The 25,463-nt window shown below is 45.0% G+C and overlaps 1 protein-coding gene across 8 annotated transcripts in view; it reads left to right on the forward strand.

Moving 5' to 3' along the window:
• The window catches only part of TTC7A (tetratricopeptide repeat domain 7A), a 198,196-nt gene extending 173,118 nt beyond the window's left edge, over positions 1 to 25,078 (forward strand). For all 8 annotated transcript variants that reach the window (XM_030944583.1, XM_030944584.1, XM_030944585.1 and 5 more), the window contains one exon: positions 22,793 to 25,078. In XM_030944583.1, the coding sequence (XP_030800443.1) occupies positions 22,793 to 23,014 (222 nt within the window). In that variant the 3' untranslated portion in view covers positions 23,015 to 25,078. The remainder of the gene's footprint in view (positions 1 to 22,792) is intronic.
• Positions 25,079 to 25,463: the final 385 nt, after the last annotated feature.

Below are 25,463 nucleotides of genomic sequence, written 5' to 3' on the forward strand. Positions count from 1 at the left end.
CTGAAGGTATAACGTCGTAGTTTCCATGTATCACCAAATGCCATGTATTCTTAGATGTGTGTCTGCCAGATGTAATTTAATGGATTTGCACCTCTCCTCTATGGCTTCCTGACAGAACAACAGGGGATTTATGACCAGTTAGCCAATCCTTTCTTCCATCTGGAAGGGCATGGCCTGGAGACAGTCACTGGGCACAGCATACCAACTGAGAGCTTCTTAATCAGAAGCAGGCTGGAGCATCTCTGCCTTGTGGTTACTCTCTGGAGTCTTGCAGTTCGCTGGCATTGCCAAATACAATGTTTGCCTAAGTCGGTCCTCATTACTAGTAATGGATGAGATGGGTAATGCTTCACTTAATAGTCATTGGCTGTGTAAGGAATAAATGAAACAGTAGACTTTTGTACTTCTTTGCTTCTGAGAGTCTGAAGTGCTAATTTTGATTTATATGGGGAAAATTCATATTGCCTAGTCCTCAGCCTTTGGCTCAGATAGATGAGTTGGTCAGTCTTTCTACCTGTTGTCCAGAGAGAGGGATTGTCCAGCATTGAGGCAGAGCCCCTTTTGTTAGGCTGCTGCTCTGCATTGCCTTGTGGAAATCTCCCTCTGTTCTTCCCTGAAGGTACAGAGAGAGATTTGTGCAATTAAAGAGGGTTTGTGTAGATCACATACCTCTTTAAATTATATGAGGCTGTTGAGTATCTCCTAGTGCATGGCCTAAGGCAGGAAATGAGGTAAAATACATGGACTTGTTTCAGAGAAATTACTGCTTTGATGTTTTCATAATTAGCCCGGTTCTCCCTTTGCTTGTGTTCACCTGTTCAGCATTTGAGTAAAAAGGGCAGACTCATAAAAACATCCGTTTGCAGTTGCTTCACTTACCAGGCTGCACCTGCATTCCAAGATTGTCACCAGCATAAGAGACTGCAAATAAAAATCAACTGGAACACAAATGGCAGCATCTCAGTACTGCCAGGCTGTACAGCAGAGATTATTTGTTTATGCTTTTATTTGCCAGCATCGACTCAACAAAGATAAGAATGTAAATGCTGTAGCAGAGCTTCCCAGACAAGATTCCAGGGGTGATAGGAGCTAGCACTTAACCTTACAATAATAGATACCAAAGTGGAGAGACATCACTGCCCTGTTGCTCCTCTTTCATCCTAAGAGCAGAGCAGTAAAAGAATCAGGTCTGTGGAGCTGTGTGTGAGGTTTGCTGCTTTATGCAGGAGCATTAATCTTTCAGGGTTTCATTCATTGGGTTTGCTCTGTGTGAGCTTTGCTCTGATCCCTCAAAGTCCAAACTGTGGTTAATATGAGTGGGGAACAGACCCCCAACTCAGCTGATTTTGAATGTCAGTGTGCATGGTACAAGGCTAATTGAGATGCACAGAAAGTGCCATGTGCCTTTTTTAATTGCATTTAGACAAGATGTACAGTATTTGAGTCAGCTCGGCAGTGTTCCAGCTGATGAAAGTGTTGCTGATACTGGACACCAGTGATGATACATTAAGTGCTCTTAATATCTTAGCACACATGTCATGAGGCACGTTAGAATCACAGAAGAATTCAGGTGAGAAAGGACCTTTGCTATGGAGGTCATCTGGTCCCACCTCCTGCTCACAGTGCAGTCAGCTTCAAATATCTGTATTTGATATAGGTAGCTCAGGGCTGTGTCCAGCTGAGCCTTGAGTATTTTCAAGGATGGCTATTCCACCACTGGTCTGGGCACAAGTTCTGGTGCTGCATACTCCTTGAGAAGATTTTTTTCTTAATAGCTGCTCAACCAGAATTTTCCTTGCCATAACCTAATCTGTTGCAACTGAGCACCTCTCAGAAAGTTTGGTCCTGTCTTTCTTTCGGTCACCCATTAGATAGCTGAAGGTGGCATTTGCATCTCTCCTTAGCCTGGAGAGGGAAAGGCTGAATAAATGTTCCTCTCTCAAATTCTTCATAATATCATGGCTCCCCAGCCATCTCAGTGGCCCTTCACCTATCCTTCTCCAGTTTGTCATCTTCTTTTCACCACTGGGGAGCCCAAAACTGGTGAGAGCACTCCAGATGTGAGCCAAATAGAAAGAAATACTTAATTTCAGTCTGCTGTGGTGCATTACCTAATTCAGCAACAGTAAGCCATTAGCCTTGGGCACTGGATAGGTGCAGTTCTGGCTCATGCTCGCTTGTCTGCCAGCATCCCAAGTCCTTTTCTGCAGAGCTACTTCTCCCCAGGGGGTGTCCAGCCTATACAATTGCATGAGGTTATTACATCCCATGTGCAAAGCATCACTGTGCAGCAAATGCAGTTCCTCCTAAAGCTGCAGGGAGACTGGGGCACGGAAATGACAAGCAAGACCTGTGTTCTTAAGGGCCAGAGACAAATCACACATGATGACCACTTACAGCAAGTAAAACCTTTACACTCAGAATAAGTAGAAAATTAAGTTTGTTCAATGCTTAAATAAGATATAGAGCTGCCATCTCTGAGTTATGCTGAGATTGTGGTATCACAACTGAATTTCTCAGTAACTCACAGTGCCCTTCCTACCAGAAACCACACAGAGCTTAGGTTTGGGGCTTTTTTACAAGTTGGGCCTTTTGGGAGCTCACCAGTTATTGTAAAGCTGTTGGAGAAAGACACCTTTGGTAGGAGGCTCCCTGATGTGATTTTATGCTTTTGTTATTTGTTCATAAACAGGTGAGCTGCTAGAATGGTTCTGTCATCCTCTGTGGCCTACAGCAGGGCCATAACTTATGTGGTGTCATTTTGTGTGTGTCTCTGTGTACACACATGTATTTGTGTACATCACAGCTACATGAAGCATAATATCAGCTGCTTTTAGCAGGCTCAGATTTGGTTATGAAACCCTAAATGGAAGGAGCATCTCCTGCATCACCTGAAAACACTTGAGTGGCTGGGGTCTGGTGCTTTGAAAAGGGGACAGGACCCCAAGGCTGTTTGGGAAGTGGGCTGTGCCCCAGGATAGAGCAAAGTAAGAAAGTATGAGTCAGATTCCAAAGAAGACTTTCCTCGCAGAACTAGACAGTTGAGGGCAGGAGGGAGGAGTCTCATTTGTTGAAAGAGTGAAGCTTTGTTTGTAAGCAGTTAGTGATCTTGAAGTGAATGGAGTTGGAGGCTGAGTGAGGGCAGTGCTGGGTACCTGAAATGGAGTGTGGTGAGTTGACCTTAGCCACCCCCTTAGCCCCCACACTACCAAAACCTCACTACATAACCCAAACACTGAGAGACACTGGGAGACTGCCATCCTTGCTTTGGCTCTCATGTGTCTGGGCCTGTTACCCCTGAGGTCAGGAGAAGCTGCTCTTCCATATCTTAGCACAGCACATGTTGTTGCTACTCAGTGGTAAACTTACTCTTGTGGTCTGTCTCTCTTTGTGTAACAAGCAACGGGTCCCTGTCCTTCCCCACAACCTGCCAAGTCTGTCTGTGTCTTGCAGACTTTAACACCTGCATTGAACATGCCATGAACCAGCACTAAAGAGGCAGAATACAGCTGAACCATGGAATTGTTTAGGTTGGAAAAGACCTCTGATATCCCTGTGTCCAACCGTTACCCCAGCACTGCCAAGTCCACCCCTAACCACCGTCCCTGAGTAGCTACATCCACACATCCTTTAAAAATATCCAGGGATGGTGACTCCAGTGCTTCTCTGGGCAGCCTCTTCCAATGCTTGGCAATCCTTTTGTTGAAGAATTTCTTCCTAATATCTGACCCCAACCTGCCCTGGCACAACTTAATGCCACCTCTCTTGTCCTATCCCTTGTTACTGAGGAGAAGAGACACCTAGCTACATCCTTCTTTCAAGCAATTGTTGAGAGTGATAAGGTCTTATCTGAGCCTCCATTTCTCTAGCCTGAATAACCCCAGGAATCTTACTGCAGGAACTCCTAGACTGCTTCCTGTCTGTTGTGTTGTATTTCCAGGGGACATCTGGTAAGTTGAAGTCCCCCACAAGAACAATGTAGTGATTGTAAGACTTAATCTTACTTATAGTTGCTTATAGAATATTCTGTCTGCCTCTTCATCCTGATTGGGTGGTCCATAACAGGCTCCCACCAGAGTATCTGCCATGCTGGCCTTCCTCCTGTCTCTCAACCTAAACACTCAACCTTATCATCACCATCATTCAACTCTAGGCAGTCAAACCTCTCCCTAATGTACAGGTCCCCCCACTGCCTCTCTTGCCTTGCAAAGCGAAATATAGCACTTGTTCAGAGCATTTGGCATAACATACCAACCTGGCTAAACCTAATTGGTAGTGAAGGACAAACTATGAATTGCATCTAAAATAAATTCTCAAGCTGCTCTAACATTGTGGCATTTTTTTTAAACCTGGAGAAAGATTAGCTTCATCCTTATGTGAATACTCCCCTGGCCAGTGTTTCCCAAAGCAGCTAATGGTGAGCAGGTTTGGCACTTCTAATGGGATTGAGAGCAGTATTATTCCCTTGCATCTAGCAAAATATATAGAGCTTCTGAAGATGTCACTGTACTTCATATAATTACTTTTTATAGTAATTTTTGTGGCAGATTGGCCAGCAGAGGTGTTTTGTCTTTGAGGCTGTCACTTGCAGCTCAGCAGAGCGCAGGAGTGACTAATACAGACAAATGAAGCTAGGTCACATTAAACAAATGCCACAGTGAAGCATTTCTAAAGTCCTGTATAATCCCTCACTGCATTGTGAGGCTCAAAGCTTGATGTTGTAGGAGAGCTTATAGATTTGCTAACACACAACCAGACCCCACAGCATTTAAATCTTCTCTGAACTGAGATTATTTATGTGAGGATAGTTCAGGACAGGCTTCTGCAGTACAAACAGATACCAGTTCTCCTTGTGACTTCAGTGAGAGTAAGAGATGCCACACATATTTCATGCACATTAAGAGCAAAATTGCCTGCAGTATTGTCGGCCCTAGGTTCATGGACCATTTGGTATCTTGTTTGCCTGAAAACTGTCTTGCCTTGAGAGCAAGAAGAGTAAATAAACGTAGAGAGAGATCAGTAAAATGCACAAGCCATGGAGAATTCTGGGCTTCAGGAGCAGAAACCCTCACCTTAGCATTCTTTGCTGTTCCTGGAATACAACAAATATGTTTACCAAGCAACCTTGAAAGCTCAGGACTGCTTTCCACTAATGATAAATGATTATGAAGTATTTGAGATAGATGTTAATTTCACATTTCTTCAACTTGATTTTTTTTTAACCTCACCATAGACACCAGTGATTTGAAAACTTTCTTAGCTCATAGGTTTTCTCTGAAAAATTCTATATTATGTATTATTTGCGGGCTGACACAGCAAGTCAGACTAACTTGAAGCATATATCATTTTAACTTATCTCTTACTTTGAATAGTGAAGGAAGAACAATCAAAGGAAGTGGTTTGCAAGTAACCCATTGTTTGAAATTAGCTTTCCCAAGCCAGAAAAATATAAAATAGAAGCATCAAAAATAGCAGCATCACAAAGTAAAAATGGTGTATATGTGAGATCCTTGAGCCAAAAGACAGCCTATTTTTTATGTATTTATTTTTAGCTTGGTCAGCTGTACTAAGAGATTTTATCAATGCAGCTAGTCTCTGGAATAAGAATGCTCACATAATGTAGTGTCAGTGCAGGCAGCAATGACTAGTCATGATATATACCTGTAGCACAAATCCTTTCAAATCAAATTCATACAGCTAAAAATCTACAATCGATTAAGTCTTGATAGTCTTGCACTACTCATTTTCACTCTCACCAGCTGTCATCAAACAGGGACAGAAGAACAGCCTTGTTGGAATTGCAGCCCTGCTATTTTTGCATACTTTGAACTAGACAATTTGCAAACTTTTTCCATCTCAGTGGTCATAGAGCCTGTCACAGTTTGAGAAGAACCAGGGCTGCTTCTCCCCATCTCCTATTAGAAGAGAGCTCCCTTCAAGAGAGACTTCCTTTGCTCAGATACCATAGATGGTGAAAGGTGAAACCTTTCAAATTGAAAGGAATTAGGATGGCTTTTAGGCACCTGTGGCAGAATATCCCAGTGCTTGGGGCAAGGAATAAAAGTCTATAGCGTGCCTTTAACACTTACCTGGGCTTGGGATGTTTTTCTCAAGGACAGGAGTTAGAGAAACAGCTGTGGGTGTGGATGCCTTCCCTGGGCGACTAGGACTGCACAGAGCTTTGGCAAGCATAAATAACCTTGCTTGAACATTGCTGTCCCTCACTGCATGCAACACAAGGATCTGATGCTTCCACAACTCTCCCAGTGTGCTGGGAAAACTTGAAGAGGTAAACCAGGGACAAGATAAAACTAACTGTCCCAAACGAAAGCCACTGTGCTTCCAGTAATCCCCATGCAAAGCAGAAGAGGTAAAGAAGCCTTGAAAGTACCTGCCTCTCTGCAGTGCTGTACATCTAAAATGCTGCTGGTAGTGCTTTTACACCACAAGCAGCCAACTAACAGCAGTGTGATCAGCAGCACTGGGCTCACAGCAAAGCATAGGGGATGGCCAAGGTTAGCAAACACAGCCAAGCAACCAGTCTAATGCCTTGAAGAGGGTGAGGGAGGGCCAGGGGGGGATTTTTTATATTACTATCCAAAAACATGAGGGGGGCTTCAACACCGAGACAGCATACAGACTTTAGTGCAGCTGAAATTCCTTTGCTTTTAAGGTAGGCAGTGCATAGCAGGTATAAGGTTAATTTAGAAATACATTTTCTAAAAATGCAATGAAAGTCTGCAGTAGGTATAGTCTGAACATGACCTGCTGTGTCCTCCTTTCTATGTATTGTGATACACTGCATTGTGGGGCTGTTTATCATCAAGAGATCATGGGTTTATGTTCAGCATTATCTCTGTTATCCTCCATACCACAAACACCCCTAAATCAATATTCATGTACTCAACTTTGTCTGTTTGTCCCAAACATCTTAGGTTAGTTCCATCAGGAGTTATTTTGCTTCACAGTGATCTTGTGAATGATTTTGCCCAGCCATTAAAAACCAAACCCTCAAGTATACCTTGGCAAAATGCTTTCCACTCTGAGCAAGGCCAGTGCAGAAGCAGGAGTAAAGAAAAAAGCCTATTTTCAGACTTTCCTAAGTGCAGCAGTGTCACATAGCTTTCTCCTTAAGAAACTCGTGCAACTGTCCATCAAAGACAGCCAGCAGCAAAAGCTGGAAGCAGAACAGGGGCTGGGGGTGGGATTTCATTCTTGTACTGGGCCAGATCCTCAGAACAATGAAGCCAAGTGGGTAAAAGCAAAAGACATGTTAACTGAAGCGAGCTGAACTGTTCCTCCATCAGTGCCTGAGGCCCTCTCAGTTCACACTGCATTTAATTCAGTCATTTTGGGCCCCAGTCCTGCACTGATGTTAAGAGGGTGACTTTCTCCACCCTTGCCATAGTCCATCAAAACCCCCAGACTTTAACATCATGAAAACCAATCTGGTTACTCTGAATTTTTGTTTAAACCAAGTCTGAAGAAAGGTGGTGTTATTTAACTTGAAGCTCCAGTTTAAGAACTAATGAAAATCCAGTGTTGCATGTGATAAGCTCTGGGTCTTAGTTAAGCTATACCCTAAAAACCACAAAATGGAGATGATACAGAAAATCTTCAACCAGCCTCACCCTGTTAAAGCTACTGAAGTTTTGCCTGCATGTCCTCATTGGAGCTGTAGTTAAGGATTTAGTAGGTCTGTGTATGTTTAAAATTGTCTCCAGACTACTTGAAACTGGAGGCCCAGGATCTCTTCAGAGCCACTGGGCATTGTTTTTATTTGTTTTCATCTGTGCATGAATTTCTTTGAAAATACCCAGCAGAGCAATAAGAAGGGATTGTTTTTAATCTTTAGAGATGATAGCATGCTGTTATGCATCAAGGACACTCAAAAACAAAGCATTCAGATAAACTGTACCAGGAGATTTTATTTTTTCTACCTCCAGGCTTTTCCAAAAATAAAATGCATTCTGCATGGGGCTCGCTGTTGATGAGACATCTATAGGTTCAGTCTGCCATCCCAGAAGCATTAACACCACCATGTTCAGACAATTTACATGTGTGCATGTGTGAAAATGCAGCTGGATTCTGCCTGTGCCCAGCACCCTGGGGGAGAGTGGTCATTATCACTGCAGGGACAGCTGGGACCGGGCTTTGAGCCAAGACCTTGCTTAATGCAGTCAGAAGATTTCAGTGATACAGAGTGGATTTTACACCCCCTTCTCTGGGAGAGGGTAGCTGAAGTCAGAGTTCCACACCCTACAGCCGCCTGAGTTTAAAACTAATGTGTGTATTTTTTGTGTGACTCTGGACAGCACAGTGGACAAAAGAGGGCCTTCTGCCATCTGGGATTCAAATCACAGTAACAACAGTTATTTCTGTAGCTGCAGATTGATGATTTCTCCTGTTTGAGCTCTCTTCAGCAGTATCCTTCCCTGCCTGAATGAACGAGATTATAAAACACAGTAATTATAAATCTCATTGACTGCCTTGCATTGAAGGGCGTGTTCCCCCCAAGCATTGCTGTGAAGCGTGTTACCCAGGAGACTGTCCTGTACAATCCAAAACAGAATTATTCTGACCCAGTGAGCTTGTTGGAGGGGAGAACATTTGGGATGCTGACCTGCTGCCTCAGCACAGTAAATGCATTTTTCTCATTTCACAGCAGGGCAATGCCGCAATACAACAAGGCCATTACATTCAAGTATTCTTTTGAGGTATGGCTTACATCTCACTGGCAACTGCTGGCTCCCCAAACATACAGAAAGGGAGCCTAGGACAGCAGTGATAAGCCAGAAGTCCTGCTGACTGTCCACAGTTTTAGCAGCTTTCTCTGAGGGTTTGGTTGTCTCAAACCTTTCTGGGCAAAACCATAAATGCCTCAGACAATATAACACAGTATCAATAAAACACTTTGTTAAAATGTTTCAATCAGGCTGTGCCCATAAAACAGGTTAAGAGGAGTTTAGTGACAGCTGACTGTTCTTTCTTGCACTGCTGATCATGGTGTGCTTCAGTACCATCCTTTGCCTTGTGATCTGATTGTAGTCAGGATCTGTATGGGTACCTTCCTTGGACCTGAGGGTTTAATACCAGCATCAATCCTCATATCCTGCAGTCAGGAAACTGCACAAAGCCCTGTCAGACACCCACTCTTTAAAAGGGCTGTAAAACCTCTGATGCTCTGGAGGGAAAAAAAAATACAGCACTTCCTAGAATGGTAGCAAACACAAAACAGGCTGTTGCCATCCATTTTCTCAATTACTGTCTGCACAAAAGGAACACAGTGCTGTAGCCTCAGCAGTTGCATCCTCTGTGCTCAAGTAGAAGCCGGAGATGAGGTGCAGATCAGTCACTCCCAGCAGGTGTGCAAACCAATTGAATTTAATTAGAAACATCCTGCTGAAAATGTAAATGTTTTACAAGTACATCATCCCCATCAGGGGCTGCTGCTGCTGGAGTCTGTGTTTTGTTGAGCCTTTGACACAGCAGCAACTGAAGATGCCCCTTTCCTCATTTTCTGTCTCCTGTGCTCACCAGACACCATGGGTCTTTTCCACGTTGCTGCCTCCCTGGGTACCTCAAAAATGCAGGCTGGTTCATTTCATATATCCATGGCTATTCCTCCTGGGGCAAAGGCAAACCAAGCTCATTAAAATGAAATGGCTTTGCTAGTCTAGGGAATGGATACTGTGCTGGAGGTTTTATTGCTCTGTAAATGTTCTGTTCTCTCTGTACTGGTAAAAAAGATTTCATGGTGTTTGTTATTCTGTTTTTCTTGCTTAGGACTCTGGGCAGTGCTAAAATGTATCTTATGTGTATGGTCCTCTGTGATTGCAGCTTATGTTTAGGCAGTCGAGTTTTTTACTGGTTTGCTGAAAATCATGAGATTGATATTACCCACTTAACTGATGATCAAGCAGTCCTCTGGCAGCTCTCAAGAAAATTTGTTCCAAGTACAGTATCCATCATTAGACTAGTGCCAAACTATGTAACCACCAAAACAGCCAGTCTGTAGTGCAGGCAGCTTGGGTGCCATCTAAACAAGAGACACTGCAAAGAAGTTGTTGGTGAGTTCAAACCTAGTTCAGTCATTAACGACATCCCCTTACCTGTTGTTCCTGGAGAGATTTCAACTATTTTTCCATTCTCTTCAATGAAGTGATGGGCTGATGAGCCCATGCCTGCAAGGGAGGCGTGCAGATGCTTTAGGAAATGACGTGTATGGATTCTATAGTTGGCAGGCTGTCTGGAGTCAATCCTTTCATACAAAGAGAATTAGCTATTCCTCCCCTCACATGGCTTTTAGACAGCATTGTGCTGCTTTAACATTGCTCAGAGCTCATGTAGAGCCCTGTAGCTGCCAAACTGACAGCTCCTACAGTGCTTCTGTGGGAGCAAGGACTCCTGTGAATGAAGTGCAACTGAATAGTTCTGCTGCTGAACCAATTCTCTACAAATCCCACGTGCTTGTATTTATGTGAGATACCAGCACCTCTTCTCGCTACACCTACATTGCTTCTAAAACTAAAATGCAAATATTAGAATATAAAGCTAGATAACTTAACCACATGCCAACAAAAACCATTACTGATTGCTTTATTTGGGCTAAGTATTTTGATCTCAAGTATCTGTCTATAAAAAAGCATTGTATCACTTTGGAGTTTTAAACAGTTGCAGAAATGCAGCCAGATTCAGACGAAATATGCTTGGTGCTTGGATGAGTAACATTTTTTTCATGCTTGACTTCCAAAAAGATGACTGCTATGGAAGTGTCTGGTGTGCTTATTACATGACAATTAGCAGTTGTTTCTCTGCTGACAGATGTCCACATCAAAAAGCACTGATTGTCTCTTTTGTTTGCAATTTTAGAGATACCATAATCAAGTAGCTTATTTCATCTCCAGGAGATGTTGTCCTTTGCACCAGCAGCACAGCCTCATTGCCTAGGCTCATGCCAGGGAAAATCAGATTGTGAAATATAACAGCAGATGATTTATCTGGAAGTTTATTCTGCCCTTTCTCCCTGGGCAGAATTAAAAATTGCAGTTATTTCTCTGGGTAGATATCTTACCCAAGATAGATGAGCAAGCTGTATTTCTGCATTTTTTTACTAAGGAACTGTTTGAACAGTGGAGCAACATAGAGTATGCAGACATCATACTGGTAGTATTGCTCATCTGGGACTAAGAAGCAAGAGAAGGGAAGGGAAGAATTTTAAAGAGAGGAAGAACAACTTCACATGAGCAGATACCAGTGAACAAAGTTCACAAATTCTCTCTGTGCAGCTGTAGCATGGAACGTGTCTCAAAAGAAAGCTTCTTAGAATGTCACAGACAAAATAGTATTATTCAGATAATTCAGGGGCAAAATAGCTGTTTCACACTAGTGCTGAAAGGAATGCAGTGCAAGCCATGACCTAAATGAATATTTCTGCTTGTTATCTAGAGGCCTGTCCTCTAGCCTTTCCCTTCTGCAGCCCACTGAAGTTAAAAGGAGACCTTGCATGAGGGTTTTTGCCGGGGGTAGGACTGTAGAATGATGTGCTGTGCCTGGCACTGTGATTTTGAAACATTTGCTAACAGGCATAGGTCTCTGGGAGCAGACATGAGACTGGCAGGTGGGATTTAATAGCAGAGATTTTGTGCAGCTGCCAAAAAATCACAACCCAGATGCTGGAGCTGAACACATGCTGCCTGATAGGAATGATGTTCTGGATAAAAGAGGAAGCCAGCAAGTGTCTGTCAGACACTGATTCTGAGTCCAGCCCTGCCTTGCCTTGTCCTTTTCACAGCACTGTCTGTGCATCAGTAGCTGGCTGGCCTGGAGGTGTTCTGCATTTTTTCATTATGCTGCACCCAGAAAGTACCTCACCAGAGGCAAATTCCCTACTTACCATCTGCTTCTCTCTCTCTCTCTCTGTTTCTTCTCTGCATGAGATATCTTCTCTGAGCTCCTTATTCCCCTCACACATTCATTCTGAAAGGTACATTTTTATTGTTCCTCCTCAGGGACCATAGTCTTCCCAAGACATTGCTCTTCCTTACCTTTTCCTTTGTCCCCGCTCTGTTGGAGGTCAGTTCCCTCTCTGAAAGCACCAGCAAAGGGACAGCAAGCATGCATGCATTGAAACAAAGAAAAGCACAGCTCCAGACCAGTCATCTTTTACCCTTTCAGAGCCACCCTGATCAGCAGGTAGCCAGGACTAGCACTGTATCCAGGCTCTAGGAGCCTCCACAGACCGACTGGTGAGTGACATGCTCCCACACTCTAGAATGAAAGATTTGGGCAAAGCCAGCAGCCTGCAAACCAGGCCAAGCTCTTCACCCTTTTTGCCCAAAGGAGGAATTTCCTAAAAATACATGTCCTGACATACCACTGAGCCACATGGCACAGTGAGTGCAATCCTATTTTCAGCCTGCTCTGCGGGGTGACATAGCTAGTTACACCTCCTTCCAAAAATGGCACATCAGCAGTGCAGCACTTGCTGGTGGACCCTCAGCACAGTCTCCTGTGGGATGGTGCTCTCCACTGGAATTCCCCAGCAGGTGATTGCAGCTCCTTGTATGTAAGGCTGTGGTGGCAGGAAGCATCCCCAGTCATGCAGAAGGAGATCAGGACAGCTGCCCTCTGCCTGTCAGTGCACTGGCAGTATCCTGCAAAATCACGCAGGTGGGTTATGGGCTGGGCTGCAGAGAGCCACCAAGACTAATCCTAATCTGACCCGAAGAGAAGCCCATCTGATGGATATAATGCCTGTCTAGCACATACCTTTTGCATGTCCACTAAGAAGGACAACAGTAGAGCAACATTTGGCTTTTGGAGAAGATTAGTAGTCTCCTTCCAAGCCATGGCTGGTTAGCAAATTCTGTTTTCCCAACTCTGAAGCTTATTGCAGAATCCCAGGAATGTTCCTGTGCTTCAGATATCCCAAAATAACTGCTCTAAGCTGTCCTTGGGGAAAAGCAATCCTTAGAGCAGCCTCTTAACTCAAATTTTTGTGTTGAAGCCGCTGAGCTTGAGGGGGAGAACTTGGCTTTGCCTCTAGTCACTGGCTCCCAGAGGAGAAATGAGCATTTTGCATGTTCACGTTAATAAGTTTGTGTTTCAGCTCACTCGCTGTCCAAGGAATTGCAAACACTTTGTTCTCCTCATTTCTGTTTGCTGCAGAAACCACCCTCCCCCACTGCCATCCTCGCAGCAAACCCATTCGTTCGCTGGCAGCTCCTGCAGCCCAGCCATCGGAGCGGATCCCTGGCAGTGCAGCAGGATCAGGGCTCCCGAGCACCACTCAGGAGCTGACTGAGTTGTTTTGCTGCTTTGTTGCCCCTTCTCTTCCTCTGCACTTGCCAGGCTTCCTTCCTCCATCCAGGGAGACACCGAAGCCATCACTTAGACCCTGAGTGGCCATTTCCTCTGCGGGGGAACTGCGCAGTTCCGCACCAGGAAAGGCAGCCCTGCTGGGGCATTTGGGGTCGCTGGAAGGAGCACATCTGATCCAGTGCACAGCGCAGAGATTTCAGTCCATTAGCGGGAGGGCTGGCGCTCTGCTTCTCAGAGGTGGATTATCCCCGTTTCCAGGGAATCTGTAGCTCCTGTTTATCTGTGCCAATCACTTGCTTTTCTCTGTTATGGTAAGTTATTCTCCATGTCCCTAAGGTGCTCATTATCACATTCAGGCTCTGTTTATATAACTTTAGAAACCACAGTAAAATCCTGCAAGAAAGAACTCCCCAGCTCTTCTCTGATCTCTTCTCCGAAGTGTGTGTAACACCTTCTGGGAGAAGAACCTAATACTTTTCTTAAACCCATTGAGATCCTGGGGTGGTTCAGTCATCTCTGGAGAATAAAACTTGCATGCAGGTCTAAAGACATTATCCTTGGCCTGATCTTAACCTGCAGCAGATGCTTCTCAACTGAGCTCCAACCTGATCTTCCAGGTAATTACTAGCTTTAGTTATGGTTTCCTATACACAGGACACTGCAGTTTTAATAAGCAGTATTGTCCTCCTGATGTGCTTTGCTCCAAGATCACATGAAAACCTAGAAATTGAAGTAGTTAGGTTGGTCTGCAGCTGAACTCATAAATGGTATTTCAAAGAGTGCTCAGGGAACTGTCAGAAGGGAGAAGGGATGGAATGACTATCCCCTTTATAATTCAACCTTCAAAAACTATTTTTCATAAACAAGGAAGCTGGTTATAATTAGTTTAATTCTGTGCTATTTAGGCTGCTTGTTATCGCAGGACAGGACCGAGTCATAGACTGTGGTAATGCAGTAAATAAAATAGTGTGCAGCACAATAGCAGAGTGTGCTGCCTCCTGGTACATAAGACACAGCTGCACAAACAGGGGCGTGGGAATTAGCAAGACTTCCAGGTTTTCAGCAAGCTGTTCTGATACACACCAAGCTAGCCACAGTCAAGAGAAGGAAGCAGAGGTCCCTTCTTGCCAAACAAATGGGAAACATGAAAACATCACAGCTCTCTGGTGTTGCTGGAGCTTCCATTCACACTAATGTTATGTGCAGTATTTATCAAGTCTTTACTTTCTCAAGGAGTGTCTTCATTAATTCTCTTTTGAGCATGTAACAGAAAATGCAAACTGTAATTCAGCAAAATCTCTTTGTACACGGAGGTTTGTGATTTAGGAGAGATTCTGTGTTGAGAGACGATCAGGACACACACTCCTTGTGGGATCAGAGACACTGGAGCAGAATCTGGAGGCACTGGCTGGACCACGGCAGTGTGTTCCTGCCCAGCTCGCTGTGTTTCCCAGCAGCTCAGCTAAGCTTAGTGCTCAGCTATGACACTGCACATGGGGGCTCTGGCTGGAGCTGTGTGCAGGATATCATTAATCACATGCTTTCCCAGAGACTGCCAGTAGTGGAAAACTAAGCAAATTAAGATATTTTAAATACCTCGGCTCTCCTTTCAAAGACATCTGCTGTGATCTACATTGGCATGCTGTGTGCTTCTGTCAGCGTGTCTTCGCTGCACTGTGCCCCTCCCCAGTGCCATACCAACTGCAACACTTGCTCTGGCCATAAGTTCTGTGGCACTGAGGCTCAGAGACCCTCGGCAGAGCGGAAGCTGTTGCCTGTGAGAACCTGTTCATGACTCACACATTCAGACAAGGTGCACTCTACATGCAGAGGGGAAGATAATATGCATGGGAGATGTGTGCATCAGCCCCTCCTTTGTTGCAAAGTAGTGCATTAAAAACCGGGGAAAGATCCAGCACTGGCACTGGAGGGGTACCTGAGAAAGCAGAAGTTCCCTATTCCTCAACTACAGCATACTGTGGACACTCAGATTAATTGGGTGTCCAGTTCTTAAGCCTAGACATTCCTCAGCTATCTGCAGCAACATCTTGTTAGGTGCAACAAAACATAGGCACCACCCCCCTGGGGCAATGGGGGTGCTTAACAGCTTCCCTCTTAAAAACATTTGCTAGAAGTTACCAGTACTCCCCAGGCACAGGAGAGGCAAGTTCTCAAGCCTCCTTAGCCTGAGAACACTTAAACCCAGGACTTCTGCTTCCCAAAGCTTGTCCCTTGACTGTGTCCCTGCTGTGGGAATTGTTCCTGAGTAATGACAAATTATTCAATGTGAAATGTATTAGCAGCCAAAGGAGCTCAGCTACTGCTTTCTAATTGAGTGCTTTAGCCAGCAGGTTACCTGCCACTCTTCAACACCCTGCATGTGTGTTACATGCCTTTTCTCTCTTTGCTGATGGTTATCAGTTTCAATTCTGCACAGATTTTGAAATACTTGGATATATCTGGCTGAATCTCACTAATTTCATTAAGGCATTCTGGCAGGGAAGCCGGTACAGTGCAGAATTGGGACTTTTTGTTATAAATTATATGTTCTAAATTGTTATTTATGATTAGTTTGGGACCTTCTTTGGGTGCATATCTTTACAGACGACGCCATGAGCCTGAGTTGTAGTTGGATCTCCTGTGTTCTCTATTGCAGCATTACTGTGACAACTGCTAAGATCAGGGCTGGGAGAAATCTTTCCTTCCCTAGGAAAAGAGACTGTGAAACAAATACTGGATTTAGTTACTCTCAGATACGTGGTTGAGGCATCCTGTTAGGTTTCCTTGCTTTCTGCTTCATCTCCATGTAGGTCTCTGCAAAGGAAGAACTGTCTAGAGAATATTCAGCATGCAGCAGACGATTCTGCTTTGCATGAAGCTTAAGTGACGACAATCCAACAAGGCAGAAAAACTCTTCATTCTCCCTAGGCTTGTATGAGCCTCCCTGTGAAGAGATCAGAGCCTCCTGGTTTGAAATGCTGCCTTAGGGTTTGCTTTTTATGTCAATAAATGTTTTATCACATTTAAGCTTCAAACACAGTAGAAACATCCCTGCTAACATTTGATGAACTCAGTAGAGACAGCAAGCCTGGGCAGAGGGCAGTGTGCAGCATGGCACAATGCTTCCCTTCTGCAGGGCAGGGGGTGCCTTGGCCTCGCAGGGGGCCTGGGCAAGATGCTGCCTTTGCAATTACTCACTGCCTTGGAAAACGCTCTGGCAAGCTAAGGGAGGGGATGTCCTTCTCTTCAGGACTTCACCACTTTTGGTCTTTTCTTTCTTCTGCTTTTTCTTCTCTCCCTGCAAGCTCACTGTGATTGATAAAACATATGCATGTGCCCAAGTCTCTGGTGGGCTTTAGTTGTCACTGTTTTCGCACTCAGGTAGTCTGTCTCTCCTGATACCTCCTTGCAGTCTCATTTCTTCCCTTCCCTCACACTCCTCTGTAGCACACAAAGAGTCTGCAGTGAAGTTTAAACAGCAAAGGCTAGGCTGCCTTTTGGTGCCTGCAGTACTGGAGCTGAAGTCTCCAGGCTGAGCCTACCGTGTTAGAAGCCACAGGCAGTGAACAAGTGCTACAAATCATGATGCAGTCTCAGGTTTTTTGCTTTTCCCAGTGCTTGCCAGTTCCCCCCTACCAGTGCTGTTCCTTCATTTCTCCTCTCCACATTCTGTGTTTTGCAGTGGCCCTGCCTGCCTTCCCTCTCCTCCCTTCTCCTTCCCCTCCTCTGCTTTATCAAATGCAGCACTTCAGCGTCACTGACTGACAGGGGATGCAGCAGCTTGGGCAGAGGAGATAGAGGGGGGGAAGGAGGAGGAGGAAAAGCTGCTCTCAACAAAGGAGGCAGCAGAAACACTGAAAGACAAGCTTTCTCCCAGAAGTGAATCCCAGTCATCCTTTGTTAGGGCAACAAATTATGATATGGTCTCTAACTCAGTTCAGTGAGAGGACCCTGATTGCTCCCTGTGCTCCTACAGTGTCTTTGCAGAAACAGAGCTTAGATGTATAGCTCAGGTTCACCATAACCTGGACTGAATCAGCAAAATGGGTGATCAGCTACCCCCACACTGCCAGGCACTGCATGACTAAGTGACAGCACAACAAAAACTCACTTCATTGCTCACAACTAAAAAAAAATCCTGGCTCTTCAGAGATGTAAAGGTCATGAATGTAGGGAGGAAGAATCACAGAGCAATTGGCTACTTATATGTTTTTCTTTATTCTAGGAGACCTAGGATTTCCAGGGTTAATCTTTACCATTTTCTAAAAGGACACTGATATTTTATGGTTAATGCAACAGATTTTGCTTACAACTTGCTCTGATTGCTAAATAATCACAGAAGCGTGTGCTGCCCTGTAGCAGTGCGGATTTTCTGTTACATGAGACTGTTATCACCAAATGCCAAATGCATCTTGAAAAGCTTTTTGTAGGGTTCTGCTGAATAAGCACACTTCTGAATGATCACTTTTCTGCAGCATGCCCTGCTTTTGCCAGCTGCTGATTACCCTCCTACTAACCACAAGGAACATGTCCACATTACAGATTGGAGTAAACAGTAAGGATACTGCATTTACCTTGAAAGTAATTAAATAATGCACTTAAGGAAGCCCAGCAGCAAAGTCTGATTAATTCTGGAAACTTCTTGGGGTATTCAGACAATAATAGGCAGAAATCCTGTGCTAAATAGAGACAAGCATCAGAGACAACCTCACTTTGGAATTGGAGTCTTATGCAAAGAGACAGTGAGAATTTGCATTTAATGTGGTTATTAAAATCCATTTGTAAAGGATAGAGCCTAGTCCACCTATACAAATTCTCCAAAAATGAGATGACCTTGCAAGTAGAACAAAAAGCAGCCTTCCAGGAATGAAATGAAGTGTTTTTCTGGACATCTCTTTCCAATACAAGCCCTAAAGGAAAGAATGAGCTAATCTGTGCCACCTATTTGGAAGGAGACAACTCCCTGCAGCTCATCAGGTGTTTGAGCTAAACATTTGCAAAGGAAGTTTTGATTTTCTTTACTAAAAATAAACTCCAGCTTGTACATGAGGCTTATTTTGTAGTCTTCCATAATGTCTTTCCTGCACTATTTTCTGGGAATTTTAAGAGCTAACATTTGAAGAGGTTTTATCAAACCCTAAGGAAATAAAGGAACAGGTAGAAATTTCATGACCTTCTAGAAGTGGGATTCAAGTATGGCTTATATTCGTTTTCTTTATTAGAGAAAATTGAAAATAAGTCACTTTTTTCTCATCTAACTTAAATTGAAATATGGCTCTCCTAAAACAAAAATAGCCTCACTCAAGTATCAGTTACTAAGTATCACATCACTGAAGGCAAGGCAGTCCAGTCCAGTGTCACCATAGAAGTGGTTTAGGTTTTGTTTGTTTTGCATGCAGACGAGGTCAAAAATACTTTTGAAAAAGCTTCCCATAGGCACCCTCTGTTCCCTGAAATTAAAAACCATCAATTCAGGAGTCCAGCTGTCAGCATAAGGCACACTAAATCAGCAGACCAGATTCGCTGTCCCCTCTTAGCCCTCGTCCCCTGCTAGACTGTCCCGGGCTGGCTGTGCCGAGCCCTTCACCTCAGCTGAGCTTCTGCCAGAGCTCTCAGCTCTGGCTTTTACAGTCTGGCTTGAGCTCTGCCCTCAGCACTCTGCCTCTGCTTACAAGAGCCAAGGTACATCTTCAGACCTTTAGAAGAAATCAAATTCATTTGTGGAGGTTACCCTCAGACCTTCTCCAGTGAGTGAGTGAGTTCACACCCCAGCACTGTGCAGCTGTGTTGGTGCAAGCAGGACATGAAATGCCCGTGTGTGGCTGACAAGGGGGCTGGGCTGCCCACAGGAGTTTGAAGGAAAAATTATTCCCACTCACCTTTTGCGTTGGTTTGGATTTTTTTACTATTTATAATATGCTTGAGTTTTAAAAATAAGCTTGTCCTCATTGCTCCTTAGAGTCTGACTCAGTACCAACACCACTGACAGAGAGGGCCATACTTAGAGGTACTTGTCATCTTTGGGAGGAAAATCACTGGGCAAAAACAGAAGTGCCAGTGCTAGCCAGGAGGTGGCAGAGGAGTCAGGCTACCTTGTACACCAGTTTCTGCATTGTTTTGGCAAAAAGACAAATAGAAACTGAGGAAAGGCAACAAAACCCGGTCCCACCCTCCATCTTCAGGAATAAGAGGATGAAACCCTTAATCACATTCCTGCTTGTATTTATACTAATTGCTCCTCTTCCTGAGATCTGACTTAAGAAATTATGCATGCATACCAAGCAGATGAGTTTCCATAGAAACTCAGGAGCTGAACTTTCATTAGAAAAATCTTTTTTAAAAAAAATCTTCCAGATAAAAATGCAAATTGCCTGTCAGTGGGTGGCTTTCTGAATTTAGATATAATTTTTTTCTTTTGCACTGTAGGCAGATTCCAGCTGGACCTACATAGCAGCAACATGCAGGCATTGTTTATAGCAAGCCAGACACCATGGGGAAATGAGAAATTCAGTAGCAAGGAGAAGCTCTCAAGTGCAAATACCTCAGAGAAACAAAAACTCAAGTTCTCAGTGCTGCATCTTCCTGAGGCTTTGAGGTTTGTTCAGCCTCCAGCTCTCAAAATGCTTGTGGTTTGTAAGGAGCAGTGTGGGGTGAGGGGAGAGAGGAAATGCAAAACCAGAAACTCTCCTGCACACGGAATCGATGATGTTCAACCTGTCCTTTAAACATCAGCAGCGCATTTGTGCTGCTTCAGTTAAGCCTCGCTAAAAGGCTGACACCATCTGTCACAGCTCACTCTGGGCACAGGACGAGCTCTGTGCTGGGCTGGGGAGCCTTGGCAGACCTGGTTGGCCAAACCCCAGCCTCACTTGGGCTGAGGCCTGGAGCCCAGGCTCATGTGCCCACACTGCCTGGAAGGCCAGGCATGCGTGCAGGAAGAGGGCATGGGGCTGTTCCTCATCAGAAGGGGGAAGCAGGATGGTGGCATGCCTGGGAAGGGCCACAGGCCTGGGCAGCATTTGGCACCAACAGCTGTGCATGCAGGCAAGGAGGAGGTGAAAATCTCAAACTCCTTCAGCAAATGTTTCCTCCAAAAACATAGCAGTGTTTCACCTGTGCAGTATATTGCAGCATCAACAGGAGGCCTCCCCCTGGCTTTGGGGAGCATGGAACAGCTCTCTCTGAGGGTTCACAGATGTTTTCTCAGCCAAACTGGCAAGCTTGAAAGCACTGAATACCAAAGAGGAAATTTTTACCTGAGCTGCACTTCCTGGTGGGCACCGACTCCCCATGGGCACAGCAGAGCACACTGCTGCTCCTGGGCCTCCAGCACAGTACAGCAAACCCTGGGGAGCCACGGCAGGGAAGCCACAGTAGGCTGTGGTTCTTGAGCAGCAAGGGGGCCGGGGCATGCAAGGGAGCTGTGCTGCACGAGCAGTTTACGACGAGGTGGATTTCACTGCAGCATTGTTGAGAGGCGCGAGATGTCAGCCGGGCAGGGAATTCCCCTCCTCGTTGGAGAGGGATGACAGGCAGCAGCTGCTCGGGCTCCTGGCCCCTGTGCCTCCAGGGCCAGCAGCTCTCTGAGAGCACTGAGAGGCTGGATGCTGCTCAGTGTCAGGGTGAGGACAGCGCCGGCTCCCCCGCCACCAGGGAGCACAGTCGCCTCTGCTCGGTCAGCACAACAGGAAGAGATTTTAGGAAGAGTGGGTTTGTGGTCGAGGACAAACTTGAGCTGAGATAGCTCCTGTCTATTCTTGGCTCAGCAGCAGATTTGCTACGGCCACACTTCTTGCCCTTTCTATGCCTCATTATCCCTGTCAAGCGGGTGACTCAAATTATAATTGCACAAATTCCTTGCAGTCTGCCATTACGTGCCTGCAGCCATCTCCAGGCAGCCACCTCCAGGGGAACCAGCCTCTCCCACCAGGAACCTCTGTGCCACCTATGCTTGCACTCAAGGGGATCTAAGATTACACCCTGTTGCCTTGTAGTCTTCCTGCACAGAGAGGAACCTAAAGAAAAACCACCCCCACGGCATCTCTAAATAATCAGATTTGATACTGAGATGATTATTCAGGTCAAGGTTATGGGCAAGAAGAAGGCAGTGAAGTTTTTCATAGCACTGCCAATATTTGATTAAATGGCTGTTTCTTAATATTTCTCTCAGGCAAATTAATGTGTTTCTGTAGGTATTAGTACTATCACTGGCCTTAAGGATGCTGATGCACCCTGTGTTTAATGGTACTTTTGTAAAAGCAAACAAAACAAAACAGAGGAAAAACTTCCACTATTTCCAAAAGCATCACCATTCTTTCATCAGAAATTTGCTTGGGTTCTAGATGTGAGAGATTTCAGGTTTCTTATATCTTTTCATATGCACTAAAGACAATTAGATTAAAGATTAAGCTAATGCTTTTCCTTATATATATGCATCCACCTAAAGTCAGGCAGTCATCTCACTTCCCAGCATTTCCATGGGTGAATGTGGACAGAGGCCATGCAGAGCTTGGCAGGTGACATGGCAGTGCTGGCTGCTTCTTCCAGAGGCCACACCTGGATGAAGCTGGTGGAAAGTTCATCCTGGTGCGTGCGCCTTCAGGAGGAAGCAAGGAAATGCCAGGATATGTTGTGGCCTGCAAAGCCCATGTGACCATCTGGGCTCAGTGGTTGACTGCTGTGTAATTAACAGGGAGCCTGGCTCATTAGGTGCCTTGTGGGTTCAGACACATCCATGAGAGCCCTATAGGAAAACATGTTCTTCCTAACACTTCTTTCATCCTCCCCCTCCCGTTCCTTCCAGATGGTTACACCCACTTGTGTCTTTTCTTACCCTAAGGACAGCTTTTTAAACAAGGTTCCTCCATCCTTCTCCTCCCCCACTCTGCTTTAGGATCTACATTGAAGTGCAGGAGGACAGAGCTGTTACATCCCATGCTGTTACATGCCTGCCTATAGAAGGCTGGAAGGACACCACATCCCTCTGCCCCCTGTTTGCTGGGAAGAAAGATCTCAGTGTGATCAGGATGCAGGAGATGAGAGACTTTACCTCAGCCTCAGCTGGGTGTTGCAGATGTGCAGGAATGAATTCAGATGCTGCCTGTAGTCAAACCTGTGTATATTTTCTGGGCAAGGAGAGAGGGATGCTTAAAGGGCCTGTAACATTTCTTCTGCATAGCACCAGTAAATGCTCTCCCAGTAACACACAGCAGGAGCACTTGCAGAGCTGAATCTGAATCTGCTTTTAAAAACAATTATTTTCACAGTTGCTTTTTAAAGAGTACATCACTACCAAAAACCACAGAACTCAACAACTGATCACTTTTATTCCTCAGAAATAGGTGGAGATGCCCCCTCCATAGGATTCCTGTGCCTGCTCTCACAGGGCAGCTTGGTGGGAGCTTGGGGTGCTCCATTTCTTCCTCTCCTGAGCGCTGTTGTTAACTGCTCATCACTTGTTTGTTGGCAGGGCCTGGTGCTGAGCAGACTTGGGCGGAGGGAGCTGGCCCAGAAGGTCCTCAGAGATGCCATCCAGATCCAGACCACCAGCCACACTGCCTGGAACAGCCTTGGAGAGGTCTTGCAGGCTCAGGGGAAAAATGAAGCAGCCATCGAATGTTTCCTTACTGCCCTGGACCTTGAATCCAGCAGTCCTGTCATTCCATTCACCGTCATACCCAGGGAGCTCTGAAGCTGCTCCCTGCAGCTCTAAGCACTTCCATTGCCTGGACAGACACCAAAACCAAGCAGATAAACAAAGAAGAAGCCCAACAAAAAAGTGCCATTGTAACCTGGAACTGGGCTAAGTAATTCCAGGACAGGCCTCAGGTCTACAGGCTTAGCTTAGACAAGCCAAACTGAAGAAAAATTTGCAACGGGCAGGAATGGAGAATGCCTTTTTCTTCACAGGTGCCTGGCTAACCTCCTGTTCAAGTTAATAGCAAGGCTTATTTCAAAGTGCTGGTTCAGGGTGACTGTAGAAAGATTGTGCTAGGGTACAGCTGTTCGAAGCACTTGCACCTTTCAGTGTTGGTTGAAAATAGAACCCCCAAGTCCTGAATTAAAGCCCAGAAATGCTCTAAATAGGAGTAAATCCACCAACTAACTTGAGCAAGTTGTGTTTTACTATGTGGCTGTCTCCCCACAGATCTGACAGGACAAGAATGACACTTGCACCAAATAGACATACAATATATGCTGTTTACAAAATTATTTCATCTATTTTGATAATCCTTTTTCCTGCCTTGCTTTTATATACTGTATATGCTCACTATATTTAGTGTAGCACTTGCCTAGATCAATTTAAAATTAAATTTTAGTTTTAAATTAAAAATACTTTTTAAAATATAAAGCTACTATTGCAGTATAACTCAAAAAAGCAGTAAGACCAAAGACCAAATCAGTTCACACTTGAACTAGTATTAAAAACACATAAATATCTCCACTTACATATTTATTGAAAGGCCTTACATGAAGTAACTAATTATAAGCTCTGAGCTTCATTCATATTAATCACCTATTGCATCAGTTTAGCAAGGAATATAGTGTTTAGCAAGGAATATAGTGACTGAACTCTGTGCTCTGCCACATTACCAATCCTGGCACGAAACATTTTCGTATCCATCTTTTGCAAAAGAAGGCAGCAGTCTTTTAAGGGGAAGTGTGCTGAAGGCAGTATGGGTGTATATGAGCTGCTTCTTCCTTAAAACTAAATCCTTGGATTGTCCATAGAAATTTCACAGTAGAGGTACGGAGCTGAGCCTTCAGTGGCGTCATTCTGCATCTCCTATCAGGTGTAATAGTGAGGGGCTTCTGATGCACACAGCCTCCCCATGGCTGGCACAGCCAGGGAGGGGACACAGCTGGCACAGCCCCTGCTGAGCTGCTCCTTAGCTTTGTGTGACCTCCCCAGGGCCTTGGCAGGGAGGTGGAGCTGGACTGTGCTGTCACACAGGAGCCAGCCCTGACCAGACCAGTCCCAAGATAAAGATGATGCAGCAATTTGCTGCACTTTTCTACAAAAAATAAAAGAAGGTTGGGGCTTTGCGCCCATTTTTGTCCAAAGATTTGTGACTATTTACTAAGTAAGTTTGCACTAAAGCACACTTTGTACTATAATTCTGCCCAGTATTGTGATCCACAACTAGTTCACTCTGGAAATAATAATATCCTCAGGCAATAAATAAGATGGGGTTGTTTCTTACAGAGCCTGAGGCTCTGGCAGCAGACTTGAAGTCAGTGTTGTTTACAGTTGTTTGGAAATCTGCAGGCTAATGGAGAGCTGGGCCCTTGTGCTGCTCCCAGCCCACACCATTGGAGAACCCCACCCCCAGCCTTCCCTCAGGGTGCCTGCACCAAGGGAAGCACACTGCTCTCAGGTTCCTTGCAGCAGCCTGGTGCACTCCAGGCCAATATTTTTATTTTTTCCCCTTAAATGATGCAGATGTAATAGCCCAGCTTATTTATCTGTTCACTGAGGGATTCCAGATCTGATGTAGGCTCATTTCACTGCAGTTGAAAGCAGCCCAGCCGTGAAAGGTGCTCAGCCCATGAGTCCTCTGGCTTTGCAGTGCCACACAGGCACCCAAAAGGACTTTTTTAGGCCAGGGGCAGGTTTCCAAGGAGACAGTGTTCCCCAGCCACATTCCTTTTTGCAATAGCACCAGCAACAGAGAAAGGAGTAGGTGTTAAAGTAGCAGAATTAAAGGAGTTTCATGAAGACAAAAAGAGGCAGCAAGACACGTTTTGCTTGAAGGATGCTCTGAAGTTGGTTTACTCTGCACTGCAGGGGGGAAAAGAGGGAAGGGGAGGGGGAGAGATGCTGTTGTTGACATAATATGTAAATTGTTACCCAGGTGTTTTAAGCCCAGTTTCACAGTCAGATGCAATCTGACAATAGACTGAAGCAGATATATATAGGTAGATGTTATGTTCTGATGTTTGTTCTGCCCCACAGTTCCCAGGCTGGGAGCAAGCCCTCTGTGTGAGGCACAGAGCAGGAGTCGCCGCTCCCTTGTGCCATGTGAAGAGGCCTGTAACGTGGCTGGGCTGTGACCTGGCAGGAGGGTGCCTGTTTCCCAGCAGCAGCTGAGAAGCAAACACTCACAGATCCATTTGCTCCTGCACGCGTAGCTTGTGAA

This window comes from Camarhynchus parvulus, chromosome 3 (assembly GCF_901933205.1).
Source record: "Camarhynchus parvulus chromosome 3, STF_HiC, whole genome shotgun sequence".
Lineage (NCBI taxonomy): Eukaryota > Metazoa > Chordata > Aves > Passeriformes > Thraupidae > Camarhynchus > Camarhynchus parvulus.